The 13,174-nt window shown below is 28.1% G+C and overlaps 1 protein-coding gene across 1 annotated transcript; it reads left to right on the forward strand.

Moving 5' to 3' along the window:
• Positions 1–3,642: 3,642 nt before the first annotated feature.
• Positions 3,643–8,773, forward strand: LOC112594744 (chromobox protein homolog 2-like). The gene is made up of 6 exons (XM_025339706.1): positions 3,643–4,402; positions 6,979–7,022; positions 7,086–7,151; positions 7,260–7,317; positions 7,384–7,558; positions 7,859–8,773. Exons 1-6 carry the CDS (start codon positions 4,349–4,351, stop codon positions 8,710–8,712), a joined length of 1,251 nt encoding a protein of 416 aa, XP_025195491.1. The 5' UTR covers positions 3,643–4,348; the 3' UTR covers positions 8,713–8,773.
• Positions 8,774–13,174: the final 4,401 nt, after the last annotated feature.

The following is a 13,174-nucleotide window of genomic DNA, read 5'->3' on the forward strand; positions in this document are numbered from 1 at the left end:
AACTGGGGCGAAACAATCAATTTTGGGAGTTTCCCAAACACAGTAGCGCATGCTCTGTTACCTTTTGACCCCTTTATATAAGCAACTATTGATACAGATACACTTATCATATCAATACATCTAGATCTAACATCTAAATAATTAATAGTTGTATAATTTATATCGATAAAAGTTTTATATCACAAAATGTTTGTATAATTGAATAGCCAGACAAAATTATTATAATATAACTTAAAGCATACTGCATAACTTACGTAAACACCTACTTAGCAGTCAAAATTATAGTTATTATTGTTTAGTACATATTTTTATTTAAATTCTTTAAGACTTGTAATATTTATATTTTATTTATCTATTATTGATTTTTTCTTTGCATTATAATACATCATTATCTATTTAATTAATATTAAAATGCTACGCTCAACGTAATTTTCTCAGATAAGGGTAGTTCGGTTGATAGTTTAAAAACTAAATTTAATTAATTTTTGAATAGGTGCCAATTGAATTTACAAAAAAATTAGATTTATTTATTATTTTATACACTGTATTAATATGATTAGTAAATATTATTATTTAAATTGTGATTTATATGATTATAACTTATATAATCATAAAATACTTATATTTAATTTTCTATAGAAAAAATTATAAGTTTTTAATTTTGTTTACAATAATACTAATATTACTTATGTGCATTTGCAAATTACTTTTAAGAAAACAACAAAATTAATATAGCAGAGAAAGCTTAACATGATAACATTTCTTTTGGGATGCATGTGAATTTTATGTGCATTGTGCATGCCATTCTAATTACATATTTTATTGACATAAATTTTCAAGATTCTATTAAAGAATAAATGATAATGTATATTTAAACGTTTTTAAGTGTTATAAAATACAATCCTCATAAATCCCTGCTGATGGTGATAGCTAGTATAATATTAATAACAAAACCATCGATTGTTCTTCATTATAGGAGTTTCTTTTTTTTTTAGAAGTAAGTGTAAAATGAATATGCGGTTTCTTTAGAAATTTATATCGTGATTAATCAGTTCTCATAAAACAAATTCAGAAGTAGCTTTTTTACATATATTGTTGCTTCCATGCGTGCATTAATTTTGTAAGAAATTTAGTGGATTACGTTTGTAGGGGAATAAATGAATAGTAGTGATGTTGGTATAGGACTATAGGTAGTAAATGAGTTAGAACTTTGACTTGGAGTATAAAAAACCAAAAGGCGTTTAATGTTTTTATAAAATACCAATTATAAGTACCTATAGTGTTATAATATACATTGTATAATTATTGCTCTGCATAGTATTGGTTCGCGTGCTGTGTATAATCTTATATTATTATATTATTGATATTGCCACTCACCCCTTACATACTACACATCTTTAGTTTCAAGAAGACCATTTTTTTTAATGTTCTTGCATCATGTATTCATGTTATTATTTTACGGACGTCCTGCTGACCGACGCCGCCGCATCGGTTAGCGGTGAAATTTCATTGGGTGTCCGTCCTGCCGCCGCGACAACAGTTGATTAGACACCGGGCGTCCAGGAAGAGCAGCAGATGTTCCGGCACGTGAACAGCTTGCTTTTTGTCTGGCCGCGCCGGTACGGCTGCCTTCGGCCCGGACGCTGTTCACACCAGTCGCGGCGTCTAAAGAACCATAATAATATTATTTAAACCGCGGGTGGTTGGTCCCTATAATTCAAATAATTCAATATTATCACCACACGCACAATAATAATAATAATAATATTTTCTACTTATATCGATATAATATCATGTAATATATTCTATTTGCACATTATTTTACCATACTACCTACTATCTATAACACTTATCGTCTAGAATTATCCCTATAATATGCATTATTATGCAATTTTTTACGTATATGATAATATAATGTATTATTTTGTATGATATAAATATTATGATGAATAACGGCGACGCTTGATTATTGTAGCGCGCAAAACAGTCGTTAAAATTAAATCCTGTTTGGTTTGCGCGGTTAATACGCCAAAAACGGTCGAAGGGTGATGGGATGGATAAGAGGGGAACCCGCGAACACAATGCCAAAACGTCTTACAATTGTCGTACACTCGTCGTAAGGTACTCCCTTACTGCTGCTGCAGTGTTTAGAACGTGCCCTTCTAGACGGATTGGTAACGACGACGGCGGTGGCGGACGGCGGTAGGTGCCTTCTGCAGTACCTGAATTATTAGCCTACAAGAAGGACGATGATAATTCATATACGCGCGCACGCTCCGAGCGTTTCATCTGTCCTTTTCAACCCCTACCAAATGACGACCCTTCACTGCCAGCGACCGTCTTAACTAACCGGTACCGGAGGGAAGAAGGTTTATAATATTATTATTATGCATGTGTACGTGCATTGTATTATTGTGTTGAATGAGCGCCGAAAAACTAAGACACATCTGCAGCTGTCCTCGTTACAGACTTGTACGCCACGAGGCTTGCTGCAGCGACGGCGATGCATGGCGTGTACCTATATAAGGCTGAGTGCAGCTAGCAGTCTCGACGGTGCAACAGCTAAATTACTGGTGTCTACTCCACTAATATATTTAATAAATAATATTATTCAAATTATGACTCGTAACGGCATAAATTTATATTTATGTTTACGGTTAGGTACAACGTCAATATGGGCTTGACTATAGAACATTATTTTGAGCTACATAAATGTTAGTTCTAGAAGATCAAAGCTCGAGATAAGACGTTGGGCCACACACTTCTTTAATAGGCATATATAATAATTTTAATTACAGCAATTTACAGGGGTCCTGTGAAATCAAGTTTAAAATAAGTCAGTTCATGCCCCTCGTCTTCAAAAAGTAGAACTTGAACATTTTTTATTCTACAATAAACACATTTGAAATTTTCGATAGTTGTACACACTAATTTTAATTAATAATTTCGATTATTTAATGTTTATAGTGTCTATATTATAATAACTCTAGATGACGTTTTAGATCACTGAATTTATTTTGTGATATTGTAGACTTTCTTTACGTTTTATTTCTTCTAACACATCTTACAAAAAAAAGAACCAATGATAATTTATATTGTCGTGTGTTTCATTGTAAATATGCAAAAATTAGAATAATTTAAAATACTATTATCATTTACATCCAATATACAAATAAGTATATTATTAATTATTATACTATATTATCTATATATTATATAATATAATTTAATAACGTGTATAGTTTTATTTATTATTTTACACATTGAACTCATGATATGAAAAAGTTTTTTTTTTTGCAAGGACTGGGTTTAAATTCGAAGAGATTAGAGAGGTCTAATCCCCCCTCGTTTAACCGAAGGCGGGACGCAGCAACAATAATAAGTATAATATTAAGTAGCTATAATATTATTATAAAAGTATATTATATTATTATTATTGCCGGCGCCGCGACGGGCGTGTTGCAAATGCAAAAACCAGTTTGTGTCGGATTCGCGGGAATATCCGTCGCGATCTCCTTGGCACTGTCCGTCCACCCGTCTCCTCGCCAACAATACGATAGATACGCGGCGACATAGAAAACGTTTAACATATTAGAAACAGCACCGCCCAAAACGGTCGACGACGACCTCAGTCGTGATCCATCCGATCACCGTCGCCGTGTCGCAAACACGAACGTTTCAGTGTTTCACCTACGGGAGCATCGGTGTAAAATAAAGTATCGAGTGAACCGTCTCCCGCGTAGTGTACAAACCGACCGTAAGGCTAAGGCATAGGATACAGCAACACTGCTGTCGTTGCCGACTTGCGCCGCCCGTGTTGAATAACATATTTTTTATTTTATTTTCCGGTTTCGAAACGTGGTGGTCGCGGCGCACACCGGATACGGTTGGTCACACCGCATTTTACGTTGTGATTCGCGTGCGTGTGCGTGCGACGTAAATATTTGTTGTGTTTACATGTTACTGCTTAATATTATTTTTCGTGTCGAAACAGAATAATTGCTATGAACCGTCCGCCGTGTACGGTATTTTGACGTCCGTGAACAGCGTTTAATTGTTATTTATTTAATCTTTTAAGTGTACACATGTAGAGTTTTTTTAATTTTAAAATTTCGTTTTTATTTTTATTTTTATTTTTTATGATTATTATTGAACTTATCTTTGCCGCCGTTGTTGACCGTTGCCTATCGTCGTCAGGAGGAGGACGTCCGTCAACTTCGCCGTCACTGCTGCCGCCGTCAACGTTTACCGTTTGTTGCGTCCGTCATCGTCGTTGTCGCGTGTGTCCGTCGCCCTACGTAATTTTTGCTGTTTCTCGATTACGTCGTGTGCAGTCTAATCTTCACCAATGGGCGACCGAGTGTATGCGGCTGAAAAGCTTATGAAAAAGCGTGTCAGGAAGGTAAGTCTTGCCTTGTCCTTCATCTACGCGGGAGACATGTCTCACACTCTAAACCTATCTAGTTCCAACTTCTGATAACAACTTGCGCGCTCTTTTTGTGTACTTACTTTTTCGAACTTCCGTACTTCACTAGTCGACTTCCTTGGTCATGATTCACCTGTCACCCGTATTTGATGAACTTTAAGTAATCCATTTGTATGCTATCGGGTCATATCTGTGCTGTTGTTAACCACCGTTTTGGTTATACCTTTTATAATTCCAAGGCATTTATTTATTGTTGACTTGTCTAGATTTTGTTTTTGTTGTTAACGTTAACTGGGTCGAGTATTAAAATTTTGAGAAGTCCATATAAAAGAGTATTAAATACTTATGGTTTATAACTGCTTTTATAATATTTTTATAGTGATCATCATGCCTAATATTTAAATAACTATTATTTCTTATTACTTGAAATTGTACTTTTATACTGATAAAACAGGTATATATTACACCCATCTAGTATTATCTTTTTTAGAAAGTAAACCCTGATAATTTAGACAGTGAATATTTGACCAATTTTAAATTTGATCTTTATTAGAATATTTCTAATCATAATTTTGAAAATGTCCGGTAGTATTTAGATATTAACTAAAAAAGCATACAATTGATCCTCAGGAAAAAAAACTGATTATAACAATTGAGTCTCTTATAGGTGTTAAATATAACTGTTCTAATTAAAACAACATTTTCCTTCTCATTTAAGCATGTACCTATTTACTACAATATAGTAAAATACAGTAACTTAGGATTGTCTACACTTTTATTATAAATATGAGTACCTAAATATCATTAAAATTTATTTTTTATTTTTTCTATACTTCTGTAGTTTTACTTTATAATTTTATATTAGTAGCTTCTTACTTATTTAAAAAAAATTTATTTTTAGTAATTCAAAAATTTTACTATTAGTTGTAACATTTAATGTATCTAGTAGTAAATATTACAATATAATAGGATTAAATTGTTACACAAAAGTTTTACAAATTTTTGATGACTAATTTTTTTTTTTAGTGTGTATTATTTTAAAAGTCAGGACTCAACTAACATATTATTATAAAAGTCTGGACTCAATTGACATTTATTATAAAACTTGAGACTCTGCTAGCATATATTATAAAAGTTGGGACTCAACTGACATTTATCATAAAACTTGGGACTCAACTAACATATATTATTATAAAGTTTGGGACTTACTAGTATATTATATTATTATTAAACTCAGAATCTCGTTCAGAACTCAATTCAGACAAATAATTATAAAATTCAAAGCTTAACTCTCACAAATTTTAAATAGTGTTTTTTTTTTTTTTTTAACTCAATTCCAAGCCGCTGTAAAGCTAGTAAATATGAATTATATTATAGTTCAAACTATGTTTGAGAACTATAGTAATAACTTATAGTGTTGTTAATTTTGATAGAACTCAAAATGTTTCGGTTAATTGTGCCAATACTGATAGACTGTATAGATTGTAGATATTTACTTTTTTATATTTTAAAGAGATGTTAGAAGTATTGCATTTGATATATATTTTGGTTAGTATCTTAAAATGCTAATAATTTTCTGGGTAATTTTCTCTTTTCTATTTGTATCTGTTATAAGTCTTCTTATAATAACACTAATATTTATTAGATTTTTTATCACGAGCTTAATATTTATTTTTAATTTTCATACTTTTTGTTTCAATTATAAATTTATTTATGATTAGGTACAATATATACTGTAGATTTACTCTGGATATAAGGTTAAGATAACATACTACATTTGCATTTGTTGTCTTATAAGTGTATAACATAGCAAGTCTATAGTAATCTATAGTGTAGTTTTATTAGCTGTAATATTGTAGTGAATGGACTTATTTTAAAACTTATTCTATATTTGTATATAAGTTTTTTATAATAATTCCATTTTAAGTGAGTTATAAGAATTTTTAAACTGCTATATTTTATGTATGCAAAACTCAATAAAATATTAATTATCTTTAAAATACTACAACCGAACATAAGATAAAGTTTTTATCTTTGAGTTTTATAACAGGTTGATTTTCTCCAATATTGAAGCTAACTAAGTTAAACACAAACTGCTGAACATAGATTTGCTATGTTATGAACTTGTATGACAGAAACTATAAATGTGGGTCTAACAATCTCTTTGTCAAATTACAGTAAACGAAAATAAAAATTACTTAACTTATGCCTCCATCTACTTAAGTCTACCATGCTAACTCATTAACATTCATCCAATTTAAGCTTTTCAGTTAATTACCTTAAGATTTATCACAGATTCTTTGTGGTATATAATAAATGCAACCCTCCATAATGAGATAAATTTAAAAATGGTGAACAAACTTGCTAAAATTCATTACAAAAGATTTTAATCTAAATGAATCAACCATATTATACTAACCCTTTCATTAAAAATATATTTTCCTTTGAAAATGTGAATATAAATTAAATTAAATGTATAATTAAGTAGTACCTAAATGAAACTGTCAATGTTGTTATTGCTATTTGTATTAATAATTTTATATTATTTTTAGGGCAGAGTTGAATATCATGTAAAATGGAAAGGATGGGGACCTAAGTATGTATTATAAATACAAAATTATTTAATTTTTATATTAATATCCGTTTTAAATATATTTAGGCATAATACTTGGGAACCTGAAGAAAACATTATTGACACCAGACTTATTGATATTTTTGAGCAAAGGTATTTTTTCTATTATTTATCTTTAATATAATTCTATGAAAGTACTTTCTATTCTTTAAAATGCATTTAATTATTTTTATCTACTTACCTATCATCTTTATTTTTTAGTCAAACACGCACAGATAATAATTCTCATAAACGAGGTCCTAAAAGAAAAACACAAAATGTAAGTTATTAAAAAATAATAAGGTTTTTATTATAATGCACATTTTTATACTTTTGCAAATTCTAGGCACATATTGAAACACCAACTACAGAACCTACCCGAAGTGACTATGAAGATGAAACTGCCGATGGTGATGTACCTGATTATAACAGCCAAGATGAAGTCGAAGTGTGTCCAGAGTCTACTAATGGTGCACCTTTATTGCCCAGACATGATGATGACACCGAAGAAGATAAAACAAGTATATTTTTAAATGTTTTTACTATACTTTTACAATGTACATATTAAAGTATTTGTGAATAATACTTTGATTTAGTGTTTAGATCATAATTAATGAAACAATAAGTTATTTTATTAAAAGACATAACCCTTTAAATATTTTTTTTCAAATCTATTATTTACTTTTGTTTACCGTAGTGCAAATTTAAAAAATGGTCCAGATGTATCTAAATAAAAATTACAATTTTTATTAAATAACATATATCAAAAGTGTTATTTGTTTATTCAAAAACAGGTTTTCTAATATTTTTTTTTTTTACAGTTGATGATGATTCATTGGCAGAAATGCCAAAGTTAAATGCAGCTGTAAAAGTTGAAGTGAAAGAAGAAAAGATAAGTGAGGAAAACAAGACACCAGTCATAGAAGTAAATGATACACGAGAAGAAGAAAAATTATCTCCAATAGTGAAACCCACACCTTCACTTCTAGTACCATCTACACAGAAGCAGTCTTCCAAATCACCTCCACCTTTACCCAAACCCCATAAAGTCAAACGCAAAGCAGAGGTTTTGTCTAAAGAATCTGGTAAAGTTGGTGTAACTATAACTACCAGTCCTCCTATGACAGATTCTAAAGTGCCCAAATTACAATCTCCCACCAATATTCAAAACATCAATAATTTGCCTTCAGTAGCACCTACTCAAGATGGCGGAAGAACTCCTAAACGAAAAACATCAGAACATGCAGTTCCTGCAGTTTTGACAAATCAAATTTCCCCAGCACCTGAAAATCAACATTTAACCCTGACAGCTATTCTTCAAAGTACTCCTACAAGTGTAAAGTCAAGAGATACTTTAGCTGCAGCAGCGCCCATCAGTTCCCGGACATCTGGTGAACCAGCTAGGCCACAAGAAGATGCTGCAACTGCTGTAACTCAAGGTGCTGGAGGTCAGCATCAGGTACTTGACACAGCATCTGTTGCTGAAACTCCTACTCAGCGCTTACAGTACAAAACGATACTGGCAAATCCTGGTCCTGAGTATTGGCTTGCACGTAATCCGGTTGTAGATAATGTTTTTATTACTGATGTTACAGTTAATTTGAACACTGTGACAATAAGAGAATGTAAAACAGAAAAAGGATTTTTTAAGTCTAGTGTTGAAACTAGAATTTAAAAAAACTTATGTTGAGATTTTATTTAAATAATAATCCTATGGTGTTAGATATAATATGGTAGGAGCAATATTTTTCTTTATGGCTAATAAATAGATAGTTATAACAGTTATTAGTAAAATATAAATATATTTTTAAAACTATATAATATATATATATATACAGGGTGATTGATGAAGCTGTGTTTCAAGCACTGAATAATATATACATTTTGAAACAATGAGAGGTTATATGTTTGAATGATTTTTTAAGCTGTGTTATCATTTCTTAATATGAGATAATCTTTAATTTTGTAATTTAAGTGATTCAAATATTTTGCTCATTCAATGTACCGACATGAAGTTTATTGCAAATATTTTCTCATGTAAACATTTTTATACTTCTGCGATTAAATGTTTTTTTATAATTAATTGTTCTTGACAGAATTTATAGGTCTTCCATTTGGACAACCAAAATCTATATCAGTGATTTATTCAAGCCTATACGTCACCCTGTATAGTAAGTATAGATAATTCTTCAAATTGATTTTTGTGAGCTTTATAGCTATACATATTCTCATTTCAAGTTTTTTTTCTCTAATTGTATTGATATCTTTCAATTAAATTTCGTTACAATATTTTAACCAAATAATGCATTGAATATTTATTTTATATTTAAATGAGCAATTAAGATCAGATTTATGTGCTTAAAAATAAATGCAAATAATGCCCGAAATTCTTCCCTAATATATTCTAAGAGTCAATTTAAAATTTAACAGTATTTTTTAGATTACCTATTAATAATTAATATTATAATGAACCACTTGATTTTATAATAATGGATTATGTGTTTATTTAATATTATGTATATCATATTTTTTAAGTTATAATTTTATTATTGTATATTAACTCAACATATGTGTTATTGATTTCCTCAAATAGTGAGTTCACAGAAACAATTTTATTGTACCCAAATGATCTCTAGTTTGTCATGTTTTTTATACATACTAAAATATATTTGCTGATAGCAAAACAAAATTATATATTCCAGGTTTAATTTAAAGTGTTAACAGTTTTAATAATTGTTGAAAATCCAAATTAAATAAATATTATAGTCTAAATTGTTCTTCTAAAATGGTATAGGGAATCAAATTTATTTCCAATAATCTGAAAATTAATTAAAAAAAAAAAAAAAAAAAAAATTAGGAGTAAATAAAACTTATAAATCAATTAAAAAAAAAAAAAAAATTAAAATTAATTTCTTGTACATTATATTTTCTTCTAGTTTAATATGTCTATTTATAAGTGTTATTTGTTGTTTAAACTATGTTTCTCTTCATTGCTTTTCCTCTTTACATTTATTAATTTATTATTTTACCCAACAATTTTTTAACATTATTATTTATATTATTTTTATTATTATTATTATTATGATTATGATTGCACATTAATTTCACTTTGATTTTTTAGCACCCGATATTCAAAAAAATACAAAGTAGTTTTTTATTTGGTTTAAAGATTGTGCCGTATTATTACTTTGTTAATTTTTTTTCTCGTTTCATGGGAGATGCGGTACACTTCCTTAACAAATTAATAGTAAATTAAGTTCTAACATACAACAGTTAATTTATAATTATTGTGTTTATTTTATTATTTTAGTTAAGTTTTAAATAACAATTTACGTAACTGTATCACTGGTTGACTTACGTAGATTTTATTAAAAATTAAATATATGCTTTGTTTCGTTTAAGTTTTCACATGGAAAAAAATATTGTGTCCAACTACCTTTTATCATCATATGTATGTAAGGCATATTGTGGTTTGTTTAAAACCTTAATTTTTATTTGTTCGATTTCTTAATTATTATTGACTGTATACGAAATTCCCATAAAAACCGAAATTAATGCATTAGTATGCTGTTCTCTATTTTATACTCATCTCTCTAGTCATGGCCGGTCTTTTCTAATCGAAATGAATGTATTGTTTTTTTTTCTATGAAAATGTAACGTTTTATTGTTATTAATTATTATGAATTTTGATGCAAAAGTATTAATTACAGGACACGATATTATAAGTGGCATATTTTTGTGTTGCAATATTTACATTGTAGGAGTTTTACTATAGTTATATGTGCCTTTATAATAAATGTCAAGGATGTTAAAATATTTTTTTCGTTTTTTTTTATTATTATTATTATTATCTTTGGTCCTTATAAATAAATAGAATGTCAAAATTTGATGATGATATCAAAATGTTCTCATTTGTGTTCAAGATATTAAAAAAATATGTGGGTTGAAAAAATTGTGTATATGAAATAGAATACATGTTTTTTTAATTAGTTTTGTTTTATTATGTAAACATTGAAACATTAAAAATTAGGTAATGTATGAAAAAACTATTCAAAAACTGACATTATTTTACATACTTTAAATTATTAGCTAGTTAAACCAAATATTAAAATATCTAACTTTTGTTTGGGTTCCAACTTCTTGGTTATCTACTTATCAGAATCAAAATAGTAAAAATGATGATACATAATTTTTAATTAAAATTTCATCTATTTCTATTATATGTAATCATATTTAACTTTAATTAGATTTTATTATCACTTTTATTGACATAGTGTGCAATACCTGTATGCGCAAGCTTTAAAACCTTTGTTATTGTAAAATACTGGTTATTCTAAGAATAAATTTGTTTTCAATAAAAATAAATACTTTATGGCATTTTTTAAAAGGTTCCAACATAATCCAATATAAATCATCTTTGGACCCCTCCAAAGTTAAAAATTTAGCATTGGTTTTTTTCTAAGGTAGAAAAATCATTATACTAGTATTAGCAACATAAATAAGAGGGAAGAAACATATTGGAAGACTTCTCAAATTGAAAGACTGTGATTAAAACAGAAAGTAATACAAATAAATATATCATGAAATTGAGGAATGATATTTGTGATGTAATTTAAAGTTTATTAATTTCTGTATAAGTAAAATTTGCTCACCTCTAAGTTTGGTTATAAACAATTTCTGGAAGAGGAATATTAAGTAGGTACTATTGTTTTATATTTTATGAGAATACATGAGTTATATAATGTGATGTCCAGATAGATACTCTAAATGCGTACAACTTGTAAACATTTTAATTGAAAACATTTTTTTTTTTTTTATTGTTTAGGAAAAGATTTATTATATTTCAAAAGCAGTCTTGTAAATATTAACTGTCATCAAATTTATTTTAATATGTTTGAGAAATAATAATATGTAATTGTTTTTAATTAATTAAATTATATTAAAAGTATTACTTATACAGTTAGGTATGTAACAAAGAGTAGCTAAATCACACAAGACTTACATGTTTATTAATAATTATTAGATATAATAAAAACTTACAAAACTTTCAACCATAAGTAATATTAACCTTAAATTAAAAACTAAAAATATAAAATACTATTATTTATTTCAATTACTGTTTAAAAAACAAAAACATTATATAATATAATGTCAAAGTATATAGAAATTTAGCAGTGAATAAAATATGAATATTTATTTTGTTAGAATATTGTAAAAATAAATAATATTCAGCTCTAGAAAATTAAAATTATTCCGACTATTTCAATTAAAATTTACTAAATTTTAGATGGTCGTAGTAAATTAGTGAACCAAAACTGATAACTTGGAACTTCTATTTTTAATTGTAAGTTTTACAAAACTTAAATAAACTATATTTAGTTTAATATTAAAAATTTTTTTTAAATATATTTTGCAAGGAAATTTTTCTTTTTCTATGTATATTATTATTTAATATAGGTACTTAGTATTTTTTTTTTTTTATTGAGAAAATACAAGTATTTTTCTTTTAATAGACTTTTGATTGCTATGAATTCTTTATACACGTCAGTATATGTTTATTTCTATAGTACTATTGTTAATTGTATTATTTATTATTATTATATAATTATACCACAAAATGAGGTTTTATAGGAGGAAACACTTATTTCATATAATTGATGAAGTCTACTCAATTATACAGTCTTAGATCACATACAAATATACAATATTGTATAATACTATAATATGATCTAAAGGACAAAATAATATACTGTCTGTGGACTGGACTATATCACAGAATAACTGAATGGACACACACTTTTTGAGTTCAATACGGTTATCGGGTTTTTATGGGATGCGGATTTACAATACCTGTTGGAATATCAGTGCTGTCGGTAAAAATATATTTCCCATTATTCTATTTTTTGAAGCGAGACTGTTATTCCAAAAATGTTATAGACCATTAAAAATATATGTAAGTATTATTAGCAAATCAGTGTGACTAGACAAAGAGAATTTTAAAAAGTTAAAAAAAGTTTGATTAATTAATGGATACGCTGATATTCCAACAAACTGAACAAAGTTTTGAGTGCTCAAAAAGTGTCCTTTCTGGTTATTCTGTGATAATATCTATCATGACACTGATAAAGTATTGTTAA

The sequence above is a fragment of the Melanaphis sacchari genome, unplaced genomic scaffold, assembly GCF_002803265.2.
Source record: "Melanaphis sacchari strain LSU unplaced genomic scaffold, SCAv2.0 Contig23_pilon_pilon, whole genome shotgun sequence".
Lineage (NCBI taxonomy): Eukaryota > Metazoa > Arthropoda > Insecta > Hemiptera > Aphididae > Melanaphis > Melanaphis sacchari.

What these genes read in the sequence shown, in the direction of transcription:
- LOC112594744 (XM_025339706.1), top strand. Translation starts at nt 4,349, where the DNA reads ATGGGCGACCGAGTGTATGCGGCTGAAAAGCTTATGAAAAAGCGTGTC. An exon ending in TGGAAAGGATGGGGACCTAA is followed by an intron (nt 7,023 to 7,085) that starts GTATGTATTATA and finishes AAATATATTTAG; the next exon opens with GCATAATACTTGGGAACCTG. An exon ending in ATTGATATTTTTGAGCAAAG is followed by an intron (nt 7,152 to 7,259) that starts GTATTTTTTCTA and finishes TTTATTTTTTAG; the next exon opens with TCAAACACGCACAGATAATA.